Here is a 16724-nt window from a genome sequence, read left to right on the forward strand (position 1 = left end):
GAGAGGTTAGGGAGAAACAACACACAAAGCTAGTAGCATTGATTTACTCAGGTTTTAAAGATTAAGTGATACGACCTTTTTTGAGTAGTAAAAACTCCAAGTGTCTGCATAGTCAGGGGCTTGAAGGATGCAGGATCAGCCTCGCAACTGGCTTGGAACATACGATTTTAACAAGTCCTGCTAATAGATATTAAACCAGCAAAACAATTTTTGTCTTTCATGACTTCCAATAGTTTCCCCAAACCATCACCTGAAGAAACACTAAAATCTCTTGTCACAGCATACTAGCCTATTGGGCTTCCCTGGTGGCTCAGCAGTGAAGAATCTGCCTGCAATGCAGGAGACCTGGGTTCAGTCCCTGGGTTGGGAATATCCCCTGGAGAAGGGAAAGGCTAACCACTCCAGTATTCCGGCCTGGAGAATTCCATGGACTGTATAGTCCATGGGGTCTCAAAGAGTCGGACACGACTGAGCGAACTTTCACTTTCAGTAGCCTATTAGGATTTTTCTAATATTGTCTTAGGGCAAAGGAAATTATTAAATAAACCATTTAAATAGGCAAATGAGTTAATCGAATTTTGTTCTGAAGACCTCTCTGGCTTCCTTTTGCGGTGTGGATTGAAGAAAACGAATAGATTTGGGGGACCTGTTAAGCTATTACAGTTACCTTGGTGTGATCTAATGATGGCCAAGACTTCATTGGTTGTGTAAAGGTGGAAAGAAGTAGGAGGACTTAAGAGCTGTTTGAGAGTAACTTTTGCAACTCAGTACCATTTACTGCACTAGGGGTGAAACTGTAAGTCAAAAAGATGCCTGGGGAGTGAAGGAGAAAGGTGAAAGCGTGAGTTTAATTTTGAACATGTGATTGAATTAACTGGGTTGATAACAAGTACATGTTCTATATAGGTGTGAGCAGAAGATTTGGTAGTTACTGGGGAGACCTGGGTTCAATCCCTGAGTTGGGAAGATTCCCCTGGAGGAGGGCATGGCAACCCATTCCAGTATTCTTGCCTGGAGAATCCCCATGGACAGAGGAGCTTGGCGGGCTACAGTCCATGGGGTCGCGAAGACTCGGACACTGAGCAACTAAGCACAGCACACAGCACAGCTCATAAGTAGTAATTGAAGCAACTGAAGAGGATCAGTTACGGAGAATGTAGAGTAAAAAGAGATAGGCCCCAAGGATTGCTAACATTTAAATAATGAGGAAGACAAATAGCTGCAAAGAAATCTGAAAGACAGAAGCCAGAGAAGTAGGAGGAAAACTAAGAGTAAAATAGAGGAAACCCAAAGAGATTTCCATGAAGTGAGGACTAAAAAGTATTCATTCAATTTAGCAACTTGGAGGCCATCTATGATCTTACCAAGAGCATTTTCAGTTGTGTGATGCTGTGTGGAATTCAGACTGGAATGGGAGATAAGGAATGGAGAGCAGAAGAGACACCTTTCAAGAAACTGGCTGTGAAAGGAAGGAGCATGAGCTGAAGGTAGTTGGAGGGGAAGATACGGTTAGGGACAGTCTCCGTTTCCCTAAAGTCACTGTCATTACACCAGAGTGGTACTAGCACCAGCACCAGCTTCCTTTGGTTCTCACTCAGCGCTGAGAGCCTGGCTAGACCTCCCTGCTAACTCTGAGTCTGGACTCAGTGAAACGTACCTTTGTTTTCCTTGTCACAGGGTAAAGGATGAGCAGGTGTTGTTTGGTTACTCAGTTGTGGCTGACTCTTTGGGACCCCATAGACTGCAGCATGCCAGGCTTCCCTGTCTTCACTATCTCCCAGAATTTGCTCAAAGTCATGTCCTTTGAGTCGGTGATGCCATCCAACTATCTCCTCCTCTGTCGCCCCCTTCTCCTCCTGCCCTCAATCTTTCCTAGCATCAGGGTCTTTTCCAGGAATTGGCTCTTCGAATCAGGTGGCAAAGGATTGATTGGAGTTTCAGTATCAGTCCTTCCAATGAATACTCAGGATTGATTTCCTTTAGGATTGACTGGATCTCATTGCTGTACAAGGGACTCTGAAGAGTCTTTAGCACCACAGTTTGAAAGCCTCAGTTCTTCGGCACTCAGCCTTCTTTACGGTCTGACTCTCATGTTTGTATATGACTGCTGGAAAAGCCATAGCCTTGACTATGTCAGCAAAGTGATGTCTCTGCTTTTTAATACGCAGTCTAGGTTTGTCATAACTTTTCTTCCAAGGAGCATCTTTTAATTTCATGGCTGCAGTCACTTTGGAGTGATCACTGCAGTGATTTTGGAGCCCAAGGAAACAGAGTCTGTCACTGTTTCCATTTTTTTCCTCCATCTATTTGCCTTGAAGTAGTGGGACTGGACAACTGAAGCGACTTAGCAGCAGCAGCAGCAGTGGGACCGGATGCCATGATCTTCGTTTTTTGAATATTGGGTTTTAAGCCAACTTTTTTACTCTTCTTTCACCTTCATCAAGAAGTTCTTTAGTTCCTCTTTGCCTTCTGCCGTTAGGGTGGTATAATCCGCATATCTGAGGTTATTGGGTTGAGTGAGGTGGGACACTGCCATTAAAGCAGCTCTTCTGCTTCCACTACAGGAGGTTCTCGGGGAAGAGAAGCTGAAGGAGATACTGAAGGAGCGAGAACTTAAAGTTTACTGGGGGACAGCAACTACAGGCAAGCCACATGTGGCTTACTTTGTGCCCATGTCTAAGATCGCAGACTTCCTGAAAGCAGGATGTGAGGTAAGAACTAATATTATAAACCGAGCAGTTGCCCTTGAGCAACGGCCAAAAGAGAGACTTACTCGCTTGTTTGGAGGTACTTGAACAAATTCACATTTTGGTGACCCCTTTTATCTTTTCTGTCCAGGTAACGATTCTGTTTGCGGACCTGCACGCATACCTGGATAACATGAAGGCTCCGTGGGAGCTTCTAGAACTTCGAACCAGCTATTATGAGAATGTGATCAAGGCAATGCTGGAGAGCATTGGGGTGCCCTTAGAGAAGCTCAGGTTCATCAAAGGCACTGATTACCAGCTCAGCAAGTAAGTGCTCCACCCTCCTCGCGGGTCTGGTGCTTCTAGTTACCGCCTGGGGAGTCAAGGCACTCTAAATTTGGATTCGAAGGTGCTGGGCTCTCCTTGTTAAGAACCATTAAAAATTGTATACACTTTGTCCTTTTAATTCATCTATCAAAAATCTACTGACTAGTAAATGCCTAGGTACCATACTATTTGCTGGGAATATAAAAGTCACCACAACAAAGTCTTTGGCCTTGTAGACCTCACAGCATATGGGAAAGTGGCAGCCTCCCTTTCTCCTTCCAGACTCAGCAAATAGTAATAAAAGAAATGTGAAAAAAAATCACATTTGTAACATCAGCATTCATATAATTTTTTGCTCTAATTTTTAAAAAATTATTTATTAGGCTCTGCCAGGTCTTAGTTGCAGCATGCAGGATCTTTAGTTGTGGCATGCCGGATTTAGTTCCCCGATCAGAAATCGAAGCCAGGTCCCTCCATTGGGATTACGGAGTCTCAGCCACTGGACCGCCAGGAAAGTCCCTGTGCCCTAATTTTTTAGCTTCCAGTTTCCTAAGTAATCCTCCCTGCCCACTGCCTCATAGCCTCCACATTATTTTTTTAATCTTTCAAATAAGCCATGTATCTCTATAATGGTCACTTTTACATTTAAACCCTTAGACCAACTTTTTAAAAGGTAAGCATTGTTCTATCCTATTTCACAGATACGGAAAGGGATTCAGATTTAACTTTCCCAAGTTCATGCAGCTAGTAAGTGTAAAGGCCATGATGTGAACTCAGATCTCTTGCTTACAAGTTGATTTTTATTTCATCTAACGTAATTTTCTTTATATTCCCCACTGTTGGACATGTAGAGTTTTAAATAAAGCGTATACCTCAGAGATATTGCAGGTTTGGTTCTAGACCACCTCAGTAAAGGGAATGTCACAATAAAGTGAGTCACATGAATATTTTAATTTCCTAGTGCATATAAAAATATATGAAAATATGTGTTGGACTTCCCTGGTGGTCCAGTGGTTAATACTCCCTGCTTCCACTACAGGGGGCATGGGTTCAATCCCTGGTCAGGGAAGTTCTGCATGCTGCAACTACATGTGGACAAAAATAATAAATAAAAGTTATGTTTATGCAGTACTATAGTCTGTTAAGTGTGCAATAGCATTATGTCTAAAAAAGTAGTGTGTGTGCCTTAATTCAAAAATACTGTGTTGTTAAAAAATGCTAACCATCATCTGAGCCCTTGGTGAGTCATAATTTTTTAGCTGGTGGAGGGTCTCTCCTCAGTGTTGATGAATGGCAACCGATCAGGGTGGTGGTCGCCAAAGGTTGCGATGACTATGGCAGTTTCTTAAGACAACAATGGAGTTTGTCACATCAATTAAGTCTTTCACAAACAATTTCTCTGTAATTTGTGATGCCTTGTGATAGCATTTTACCCACAGCAGAACTTCTTTCAAAGTCGCAATTAGTCCCCTCAAACCCTGCCACTGCTTCATCAACTAAGTTGATACAATGTTCTAAATCTTTGGTTGTCTTTTCAACAGTCTCCGTTGCATCTCCACCAGGAGTAGTTTCTATCTCAAGAATCCACTTTCTCTGCTCATCCATAAGAAGCAACTTCTCATCCATTTAAGTTTTATCATGAGATTGCAGCAGTTTGGGTTCCACTTCTAATTCTAGTTCTCTTGCTCTTTCCATTATATCTACAGTTACTTCCTTCACTGAAGTTTTGAACCCTTCACTTCCACCTGTGAAAATTGGAAGCAATTTCTTCCAAATCCTTGTAATGTTGATATTTTGCCCACTTCCCATGAATGACAAGTTTTGTTGCATTTCTAAAATTATGAGACTTTAATGTTGAAATTACTGTTTGAGCCACAGGCTGCAGAATGGATATTGTGTTAGCAGGCATGAAAATAATGCCAATCTCATTGTACACCTCAATCAGAGCTCTTGGATGACCAGATGCATTGTCAATGAGCAGTAATGTTTTGAAAAGAATCTTTTTCTGAGTTTTTGTTGTTCAGTTGCTCAGTTGTATCCCACTCTTTGTGATCCCACAGACTGCAGCATGCCAGGCTTCCCTGTCCTTCACCATCTCCCAGAGCTCGCTCAAACTCATGTCCATTGAATCGGTGACACCATCCTACCATCCAAGCATCTCGTCTTCTGTCGTCCCCTTCTCCTCCTGCCTCAGTCTCTCCTAGTGTCAGGGTCTTTTCCAGTGAGTCAGTTCTTCACATCAGGTGGCCAAAGAATGGAGCTTCAGCTTCAGCATCAGTCCTTCCAGTGAGTATTCAGGACTGATTTCCTTTAGGCTTGACTGGTTTGATCTCCTTGCAGTCCAAGGGGCTCTCAAGAGTCTTCTCCAACACCACGGTTCACAAGGCTCAATTCTTCAGAGCTCAGCCTTCTTTATGGTCCAGCTCTCACATCCATACGTGACTATTGGAAAAACCATGGCTTTGACCATGCAGACCTTTGTCTACAAAATAATGTCTGTGCTTTTTAATATGCTGCCTAGGTTTGCCATAGCTTTTCTTCCAAGGAACAAGCGTCTTTTAATTTCGTGGCTGCAGTCACCATCTGCAGTGTTTTTGGAGCCCAAAAGAATAAAGTCCGTCATTGTTTCCCCATTTGCCATGAAATGGTGGGACTGGATGCCATGATCTTGGTTTTTTGAATGTTGAGTTTTAAGCCAGCTTTTTCACTCTCCTCTTTCACCTTCATCAAGAAGCTCTTTAGTTCCTCTTCACTTTCTGCCATAAGGATAGTATGGGCTTAAAATATTCAGTAAACCATGCTGTAAACAGATGTGCTTTCATCCAGGTTTTGTTGTTCCATTTATAGAGGACAGGCAAAATAGATTTAACATAATTCTTAAGGGCATTGGATTTTTGAAATGATGAATGAGCATTAGCTTCAACGTAAAGTTAACTGTATTCCCCCTAACAAGACAGTCACCCTGTCCTTGACGCTTTGCAGTCTGGCACTGACTTTTCTCTAGCTATGGAAGTCCTAGATGGCATCTTCTTCCAATATAAGGTGTTTCGTCTACACTGAAAACCTGTTGTTTGATGGAGCCACCTTCGCTAATTTTCTTATCTAGATCTTCTAGATGACTTGCTGCAGCTTCTGTATCAGCACCTGCTTCTTCACCTTGCACTTTAATGTTATGGCTTCTTTTCTCTTAAACCTCATGAAGTCTGAAGTTAACAAAACCCCTATTGATGTTACTGTTGCAAAAAAATTATAGTTTGATGAAGGCTCAGATGATGGTTAGCATTTTTTAGCATGTATTTACTAAGGCATGTACATTTTAGTTTTCAGGTATGTATAGTTTTTAGGCATAATGCTATTGCACACTTAATAGAATGCAGCATAGTATAAATATAACTTGAATATGCACTAGGGAACCAAAACTTTATATGACTTACTTTATTGCAATATTCATTTCCTTGTGGTCATCTGGAACTGAACCCACAGTATTCCCAAGGTATGCTTGTAACATGAAAGATCACGTATGACAATAGTGAAGAAATTTGAAATATTGCAAGAGTTAACCAAAATGTGACACAGACATGAAAGGAACAAACACTGTTGGAAAAATGGCACCAGTAGACTTGCTTCATGTGCCGAAAAGTTGCCACAGAAGAAACCCTTCAATTTTTAACAAACAGTATCTGAGGCACAATAAAGTGAAGTGCAGTAAAATGAGGTCTGCCTGTACTAGAAAATTCACCTAGAATGCAGCTCAGAAATGGACAAAAAAGCTTTAAGCATGATTAAGTTATGGATAAGAACTTTTGTTTCCAGCAATCTGACAGACTAGGTACTCTGATCAACCTTCCTGCTGAAAAGTGTTTTTTTAAATGCTGGATAATATATTTTTTAAGCCTTCTAAATGCTCAAATATGGGCTTCCCTAGTGGCTCAGACAGTAAAGAATCTGCCTGCAAGGCAGGAGACCCGGATTCAGTCCCTGGGTTGGGAAGATCCCCTGGAAAAGGGAATGGCTACCCAGTATTCTTTTTTTTTAAATCACACTTTAATCTGGTAACAATAGGTGTGCATGCATGCATGTGTGTGTGCAAAGTCACTTCAGTCATGTTCGACTGTTTGCAGCCCCATGGACTGTAGCCTGCCTGGCTCCTCCATCCATGGGATTCTCCAGGCAAGAGTACTGGAGCGGGTTGCCATTTCCTTCTCCAGGGGATCTTCCCAACCCAGGGATCAAACCCAGGTCTCCTGCTTTAGCAGGCAAGTTCTTTACCACTAGCGCCACCTGGGAAGCCCCACCTCCGGTATTCAGTCAGTCTATGGAGTCGCAAAGAGTCAGACACGGCTGAGCAATGAACACAAGTGTTCAAATAAATCGATTGACAAATTGGTCAAGAATACTCAGTGGCCGGGAACCAAGTGAAGGTGGGAGCACAAAGAGGTTTGTATTTCAGTTAATCTAAGATGTTTTTTTAAATGCTGCTGATTAATCTAATGTGCCTGAATTTTTAATAGTCATCTAGGTTTCAGAGATGCTAAATGTTTAAATAAATATGTCTTAAAATCTATAAAAGATGATAAGAGGAACACTGAAGACTACACGTACCTTGAGGAAACTCCTTGAATTGTATGTACTTGAACTGTAGTTTTCATGGCCTCACAGACCACAGTGGGAAAAAAGGAAAAGGTAAAACTAGAGTACTAGGCCAAGAGGCACAATATTTGAGTTAGTAAGTGTTCCAGAAAAACGAAAAACAGACTCAGAGGGAAGGAAGTCATCAATGAAACGATGTAAGGACAATTAAAGGACATGAATTTCCAGACTGAAAGGGCTCATTGAGTGCCTAATACAGTGAATGAAAATAAACCTACACTGAAGTGCATTATTTTGAAATTTTAAAGCACTGGGAACAAAAAAGTATATGCAAAGGGACAAAAGTCACATACAAAATAATAGCAATCATAATGGTTCTGCACTTCTCCAAAGGGACCCTGAAAACTAAAAGGGGATGAAACAGAGCCATTAAAATTCTGAGGGAAAGGAATTTCCAACCTAAAAATCTGTACCTACACAAACCACCATTCAAGTGTAAAGGCAAAATACCTGAAAATATTTATTGAAAAAAATTATTTTCAAGTTTTTGTTTGCCATTTGTATTTCCTTTTCTATCAATCAAGTGTCTATGCAAGTGTCTTGGCCCATTTTTTTTTCACTTTTTTTAATAAAGTTCCTTGTGTTTTCTAGATGCCAGGTCCTTTGTCATTTATATAGCATGGAGATAGGATAAACAACTGGAACAGAATAAACATAAACAACTGAAGCAGAGTTGAGAAATAGGTCCCCACAAATATCGAAACTTGATATGTGACAGAGCTGGCAGTGCAGGTCAGCAGAGCAAGAATAAACTTTTTAAGAAAAAAATGATGCAGAGATATTTAGCTATCCATATTGGGGGGAAAAACGATCCCTTCATTCCAAGTGGATTAAGGATTTAACTGTTAAGGCCAAACTATAAAACATTTAAAAGACAACATATAATAAGACTGTCCTATGATTGTGGTTTAGGGAGAATTAAACAAGACATACCAAAAACACAAATCACAGGAAAAGATTAATGGATTCACCTTTACTACAATCGAAGCCTTCACTACATCAAAAGTAAGATAAAAAGACAAGCCACCCACTAGGAGAAGATATTTATAACAATTTAAGTGGCAAAGGAGTATTATATGTCAAAAACGGCAAAACCAGTTGTCAAAAATTGGGCTTCCCTTGTACTCCAGTGGTTACGTGTCTAGCTGCCAATGCAAGGGACATGAGCTTGATCCCTCGTCCAGGAAGATTCCACATGCCTCGGGGCATCTAAGCCTATGCACCATAACTACTGAGCCTGCACACTCTAGGGCCCTTGAGCCACGAGTACTGAAACCCAAGCACCCTAGAGCCCTCAAGCAGCAACAAGAAAAACCACTGCAGTGAGCAGCCCACGCTCCACTAGAGAAAGCCCACAAGCAGCAACGAAGACCCAGTGCAACCAGAAATAAGTAATTTTTTAATATAAATGAATAATATTTTAATGGCAAAACTTTAAATAATGAGAATATTAAGTAATAAAATTGATTAAAAGCCACTTTGGAAAATAGTTTGACATTATCTTGAACTGAAGTTCAAGATGCAAATCACTTATCACACAGAAATTCTACTCCTAAGCATATATAAAGGAACTGCACATATGTACCAGGATACATGTATAAGAATATTTATAGCACATTGTTTAGAGATACAAACATACTATAAAACAGGACAGAAATACAAAAGTTCAGGCTAATGGTTACTCTGGAGAAGGAAGAAGTAGGATTGTGGAGGAGTGCACAGGAGCCTTAGAAGTAATTAAATCTTTTTTTTTTTTTGACTATACATGCGGGATCTAAGTTCTTCAACCAGGGACCGAACCCAAACCCTCTGCAGTGGAAGTGTGGGGTCTTAACCACTGGACCACCAAGGAATTCCCTAGGTCCCTTTTCTTAAACTGAGTGATGGGCAGTGTAGTCATAATATTGTTCATTATTCCTTACATGTATTTAAGTTAAAAAAAAAGACATGACGATAGACTGAGAAATTCTGGTGTTTATTTAATAGGCATCCAGAAGAAGAGAGTAGAGGGGAATGGCAGAGAAGCCCTTTTTTAGGAGTTAAGCAAAGAGAAAGATTAAAGATTAATTTAAATCCATTTTTAAAAAGGAAAAATATAAAAATTAAGTCGTATTTTCAGGAGAGGATGGACTGTTTACATTTAGAAACTAGCAGGCAGAGATGGTCGGATCGCATCACTGACTCGATGGACTTGAGTTTGAGCAAGCTCCAGGAGTTGTTGAAGGACAGGGAAGCCTGGCGTGCTGCAGTCCACAGGGTCGCAAAGAGTCAGACACAACTGAGCGACTGAACTGAACTGATTATTTCTGAATGTCTTAAGATCAGGAGAGTGAATTAACAACACACTTTTAGGGTTGCATTGAGACCTAGGCCCCATCTTAGCGTTGTCTCCTCTTGTCTCCTCTCAGAGAGTACACGCTGGATGTCTACCGCCTCTCTTCTGTGGTCACACAGCACGATGCCAAAAAAGCTGGAGCTGAGGTGGTAAAGCAGGTGGAGCACCCTCTGCTGAGTGGCCTGCTGTACCCCGGGCTGCAGGTATGTGGGAGGGGTGGAGTCACCTATGACCTTTTCTGCTCTGATTGTAACTACTAGTGACAAACCTCTCTTTCAGCCCCAGTTAGACCAATGTCCTAGCTGTTCCTTTAGCTTGCCGGAGGCCTTCCTTCCCCCGATAGCCCCTCCCCCAGACTTCTGGGCCACTCTTTGACTTCTTCCCCTACCTCTCTGTCCTTTAAAACGCTTCTCATCTCACATAACTTCTTACAGTAACCATGATCCCTTAATTGAAGAACATTAATTTCAGAGTGATGAGTGAAAATAAATTTAGGCATGATCCTATTTCCCATTAAGCAAAACAAACACATCATATTTCATGTGTGTGCATTTTTGTATGAGCATGGAGAAAGCATGGAAAAATTCAAACCAGCTATTGATACTGGTTATTAGCTCAGGAAGATGGGGTGAAAATGTTGATACTTTTCTCTTCCCTTGTATATTTCTCTAATGTTTGATATCAAGTCATACAAACTACTGTATATAAAATAAACAAGGTCCTTCTCTATAGCCCAGGGAACTATATTCAATATCTAGAATAACCTATAATAGAAAAGAATCTGAGAAAGAATATATGTATATATGCGTAAAACTGAATCACTTTGCTATATGTCAGAAACTATATTGTAAATCAACTGAACTTTAATGAAATACATTAAAATTTTAAAAATAAATAATTTTTTTTTTAAACTTGAAAGAAAAGAAAAGTCTTCTCTTGGTCAGGAACTCTAGATCTGTACTGTCCATTATGGTAGCCTCTTGTCATAGTCATACGTGGCTACTGAAGTAATTAAAATTTTAGTTTTCCAGTCCTACTGGCTATATTTTAGGTTGCTCACAAGCCACAAGAGGCTAAACTGTTGGACAGCACAAGTGTGGAACAGATTCACCCTCACCAAAAGTTCTATTAGACAGTGCTGTTCTGCGTCCTGTTTGCTTACCTTTCTCTTCCTCTCCTTCCTCTTCCCCCCACATCCAATCAGAAACTAAATTTTATTAATCCTACTTCTTAAAAATCTCTTGAATTCATTGTTGCTCTATATCACCACCAACTTGAAAATGAAAGTCGCTCCGTCGTGTCTGACTCTTTGCAACTCTGTGGACTATACAGTCCGTGGAATTCTCCAGGCCAGAATACTGAAGTAGATAGCCTTTCCCTTCTCCAGGGGATCTTCCCAACCCAGGGATCGAACCCAGGTCTCCTGCGTTGCAGGCGGATTCTTTACCAGCTGAGCCACAAGGGAAGCCCCCTCACCAACTTCGTTCATTGTTATTTCTTACCTGGACACTCACAGCAGCTTTCTAGCTTTTGTCTTTGTCTCCAGCCCTCAGGCCACAACTCTGCACTCTGCCGTCTCACTGGTGTGATTTTCTGCAGTACGTGAATTGTGGTTCTTCCTTCCTTAAAAATCATTCAGTGGCCAGTATGATGCTTGGTAGCCTCACATGACATTCAGTGTCCTGACCAACTTTTCTAACCTCATCACTCACCACTTCCCACATCCCTTGGAGTTTATGCTTTTTCAGACTGACTCAGTCATAGTTTCCTTAAATATTTCACACCCCTGTGCCTTCTCACATTCTGTTTCCTCTCCTTGGTGAAAAACATCTATATGTTCATCAGAACCAATCTCAGCCCACAGTCTGATTCTAGGAAGCCTTCACCACCACCAGGCTGAACAGATAGAGATAATCATTTCTTTGTGTTAGCATGTTCCTTAAATGAACATGTAAGTTAGCCCTTGTCATGCTGTATTGAAATGACCTGTTTATGTGTCTTTCTCCTGCCGGGGTCCAGCCCTAGCAGGATCCAAGGGTACCCTCAGGATGGATGGTGTCAGCGAATGAATGACACGAGGAGGCCAAGCTTTGGTGAGCGAGGCCCGTAACTTTATTTTCAAAAGGAGCTTTTATACCCTAATTTGTACATAGATGGAAATGAAAGATGCAAGGTCATGCAGAGTCAGCCCAAACACTCCAGCAGTTTTGCCCTTATTGAAACCAGGATTTTTTTCTGTATGCCTTTCCATAAACAAGGGTCTTATGCTATGTACATTATCTTCTGGCCTGGAGGCCTGTTGACATTTTATGACCCTTTTTTGATAAAGGTTGATCAACCAGAAAACTTGTTTTCCCTTGAAGTGTTTTTTCTTTATATTTCTAATCTGTGTCAGCCTCAGAAAGTACTAAACAGAGTTACATTCTCACAGAGCAAAGGTGCAATGGGTCACAACAAAGAAAGAACTTATTAGCTCAAAGGTCTGATGTGGTTAATACCAAGGCTACTACTTGTTTCTCTTACATTCCAACTACATTAACTAATGCACTCCCAGGTGCACAATGGATAAGAGATATGGGAACTTGGCAGCAAGCATTGGCCCAGTAATGAAGCCCTTTGCCAGTACTATTCTAATAATTTTTCACCCCTCAAAGGGCTCTATGCCCATTAGGACTTTTAGAATGCTTAGGCTTCCCGTGCCTTTCATGGTTGGGAAGTTGTGAACAATCTTGTGCGTTAGTTGTAAGAGTAAGGAAAAACCTGTCAAGCAAGCTAGAATGCCAACAGAGGGGTTAGAATAGAAATATTCCTTTCATGTCCAGGAGACTTATCAACTTAGAGCCATAAGTTGATTTTCTCCAGAGAAAGGTGGTCGGGGATAGCCCCCCTGCTAATATCAGAAGAGTGGTTGAAAGGCATAATTACTTAGTAAACAGTAGACAGACAGATTTTGGTTTCAGGGTAGATGCTCTAGCAGGTCCAGGGAATCCCTTGAGTCCTGATCCGCCTTTGCCTGTCAGGTCTTCTCCACATGACCTTTGTCATGGGTGGGATCTCCCGTGGTGGCTCCCAGCATTCTCCCCAGCTAGTTAATTGACTTTATGAAGGCAGAGTATGGGTCTGGGTCTGACTCACATCCACAGGGTTGGCACTAGGCCTGGCATATAATAAGTGATAGTAACTGTTTATTTACTAATTCAGTCTTGCCCCTTTTTTCTGAGCTCTCACAGCACTTGCTTCTTAATGCCAGTTATTTGACACTTGTCCCAGGCTGCCTCATTAATTGGGTACCTTTGATGTGAGTATAGTTTTGTCTTTTTCCTTTCCTTCCTTTCCCTACAGGATCATGAGCTTCCTGAGAGCAGAGACTCTTCTAATTTTTTAACCCTATAGTATCCACATGGAGTGGAGTTCACAGCAGGCACTCAGCAAATGTGTGTCCAGCTCTTGAAGCCAGCAGAAAGACTGAGTGCTGCTTATTTGCTTCCTGGTTTACTTTTTGAAAATTCTAATGGTTTTCAAAAGTTTCTGATTTCTTAGACCCATGTCGAAGAAATACAGTAGGAGTTTACGCTCGTGTATTTCTTTCCACAGGCCTTGGATGAAGAATACTTGAAAGTGGATGCCCAGTTTGGAGGTGTTGATCAGAGAAAGATTTTCACCTTTGCAGAGAAGGTTAGTGTCCTCTTTCTTGTCTTTTTTCTCTTGAGTTGCAGAGGTATATGTTAGAGTTTCTTTCTTTGTTTCTCTTTACTTTGTTTTATGTTTTATCTGGGTCGGGTCTTAGTTGTAGCTTGTGGGATCTTCGTTGCAGTGTGCAGGCTCCAGAGCACGTGGGCTCTCCAGTGGCACATGGGCTCAGTGGTTGCATCTCACAGGCTTATTTGCCCTGCAGCATGTGGGATCTTGGTTCCCCAATTAGGGATCAAACTCACATCTGCCGCATTGGAAGGCAAATTCTTAACCACTGGAACACCAGAGAAGTCCACATTAGAGTTTCTTGAATGTGCCAGTCCCAGCAATCATATGATATGGTAGGTATTATTCTCCTTATTTTGCAGATAAGAAAACTGAGTGTAGAAAATAAAAAAGATGTCCAGTATCACACAGTTAGTGACTGAGCAGGAACTAGCATTCACGTCTGTCTAACTAAAAAGCCTGTTCTCTTGCTGCCACCAAGAAGCTGCCCTCAGACCTGTTGGATTTTCTTCTTCTGTTATTTCCCACCCCCGCTTTTTTTTTCTTCTTGCCTAATAGCTCAGTTTCCAGGGAAAGGCACCACCAGATAGAACTACTGTTCTTTCCCAGAGCATTTGGTCCATATTTCTCTGAATCTTACATAAACCATTTGTCTCTGAAATGAGGTTTAACAGGGTTTAGAAGAGGAAATCAGCACAAACCCCTAATAGTTCTTTTCTGGGAAATAACTTGAATAAGTTGAAAAGGGCTTTTGAGAAGTGGTTGGTATTTTTGAAAGCTTCTCAAAACCTCATGTTGGCAAGGGAGTAGAGAAAATACTGCCAGTGAAAATGTAAATTCCTGATGGGTGATTTGATGCCTCTAAAGTGTTTCTACACTTTGTCCTAATAATAATTATACAAATGGGTCCTCAGGAAATAATTTTTAAAGTGCAACTTGGTTGGAGTGGGGACAGGGGGAGTGTGTAGCTTGGGAGTTCCCTGGTGGTTAGGATTTGGCACTTCCACTGCTGGGGCCCAGGTTTAATCCTTGGGTGGGGAACTGAGATCGTGCAAGCCATGCTGAGTGGCCAGAATCCTAAAATTTTTTAAAGTAAAAAATTTTTTTAATTAAAAAAATAAAAGTGAAACTTGAGTTCTGTATGGAAGTATTTATCATGTTATCAATTTAAAGCCCACTCTAGTATTCTTGCCTGGACAATTCCATGGACAGAGGAGCTTGGTGGGGTACAGTCCATGAGGTTGGAAAGAGTCAGACATGACTGAGCACACACACCACAATTTAGAGCACAACTTAGAAATAAATTAGTATTCAGTGGCAAGGGATTAGTTGAATATGTTAAGATAACCCTCCAGTGGGATAAAACATTTTTAAAAATATTTTATTTATTTATTTATTTGACTGCGCTGGGTCTAAGTACAGCATGTAGGGTCTAGTTCCCTGACTAGGGATTGAACCTGGGTCTCCTGAATTGGAAGTGCACTGTCTCAGCCGCTGGACCATCAAAGAAGTCCCTATATACCATTTTTTAATGGTTTTTGGATATATTTAATAAATGGGGAAATGTTTACAATGTAAGGTTTTTACTATTATTGAAGTATTTTCTATTCCATTTTATCTGTTAAATTTTTTTTTAAAGAAGAAAAAAGGGTTTTAATTGTAGCAAAATACAAAACAAAGCAGTGTTATAGCAATTAGTACATGTAAGAAGTATGCAAGGCACTTAGCATAGAAACAGCAAGAAGTCTTATCCATGTAAAGAAATTCTATATATATGTATAGACGGTCCCCTGGAGGAGGGCATGGCAGCCCACTCCAATATTCTTGCCTGGAGAATCCCATGGACAGATGAGTCTGGCAGGCTACAGATGGAGTCACAGAGTTGGACACGACTGAAGCGACTTAGCACAGCATAGCATGCATATATATACACACACATACAAAATAAATTAGCATATTGTTAGAAGTCAGCCATGTAAAAAATAGATATATGTGTGTGTATATATATATTTTCAAATATATTTTCTCTAAGAATATTTTTTTCTTCTCGACTTTTTTTTCTTAATATATATTTTATGAAGTATAGTTGGCTTACTTTTTAATCAAACCTTTTATTATTCCAACAGAGATACAGCTGATGGCCCATTTTTATATGACTTAGAAGCTCTAAGAATGGTTTTTGTATTTTTTTTAAGGGTTGTAAAAAAAATGAAAAAAGATAAGCAATAGAGACTATATATCACCCAGCAACCCTAAAATATTTACTGTCTGACCTTTTACAGTAAAGTTTTGCCCAGCCCTGTCCTAGAGATTACATGTCCTTGTAATTCATTATAGTTAGATGTTTTTACCACTTCCCAACAATGCAGTTGGGAACAGTTGGAACTTCCCAACAGTTTTACCTTATTCAATGCCCTGCTGCCCTTTGTGCTATTGTCATCTATTTTAGTTTTATGTATATTTTAAATCCCAAAGACCTGTTTATAATGGTTTTCTAAACAGTCAGTTTTCACGTATATTTACCACCACTTACCCTTCCTGATGGGCTTCCCTGGTGGCTTAGCCAGGTAAAGAACCCACCTGCTAATGCAGGAGACACTGGTTCGATCCCTGGGTCAGGAAGATCCCCTGGAGAAGGAAATGGCAACCCTCTTCAGTATTCTTGCCTGGGAAGTCCCATGAACAGAGGAGCTGTGATGGGCTACAGTCCTTGGGGTCTTGAAAGTCAGACATGACTTAGCGACTAAACAACAACAACCACCCTTTCTGATACTGTTGATTCCTTCTTTCGGTTTTGTGCTTCCATCCGAGATCAGTTTCCTTCAGCCTGAAGACTCCTTTGTATTTTGTGTCTGCAATGCAGGTCTCTCAGTAAGGAGTTCTTACAGCTTTCTATCTGAGAACATGTTTGTTTGTTTTTTGTTTTTTTTTTACTGTCTTATTTTGTTTGTTTGGTAGGTTTTTAAAGAATATTTATTTATTTGGCTGTATTGGGTCTTAATGGCTTCCCTGGTGGTTCAGCAGTA

The 16724-nt window shown here is 40.8% G+C and overlaps 1 protein-coding gene across 1 annotated transcript in view; it reads left to right on the plus strand.

The window, feature by feature from the left end:
- The window catches only part of YARS (tyrosyl-tRNA synthetase), a 32149-nt gene that overhangs the window by 2245 nt on the left and 13180 nt on the right, over positions 1-16724 (plus strand). Inside the window, exons 2-5 of the mRNA XM_027516890.1 lie at positions 2565-2711; positions 2839-3014; positions 10073-10202; positions 13594-13674. Of these exons, the coding sequence (XP_027372691.1) occupies positions 2565-2711; positions 2839-3014; positions 10073-10202; positions 13594-13674 (534 nt within the window). The remainder of the gene's footprint in view (positions 1-2564; positions 2712-2838; positions 3015-10072; positions 10203-13593; positions 13675-16724) is intronic.

The sequence above is a fragment of the Bos indicus x Bos taurus genome, chromosome 2 (genome assembly GCF_003369695.1).
Source record: "Bos indicus x Bos taurus breed Angus x Brahman F1 hybrid chromosome 2, Bos_hybrid_MaternalHap_v2.0, whole genome shotgun sequence".
NCBI classification, from domain to species: domain Eukaryota; kingdom Metazoa; phylum Chordata; class Mammalia; order Artiodactyla; family Bovidae; genus Bos; species Bos indicus x Bos taurus.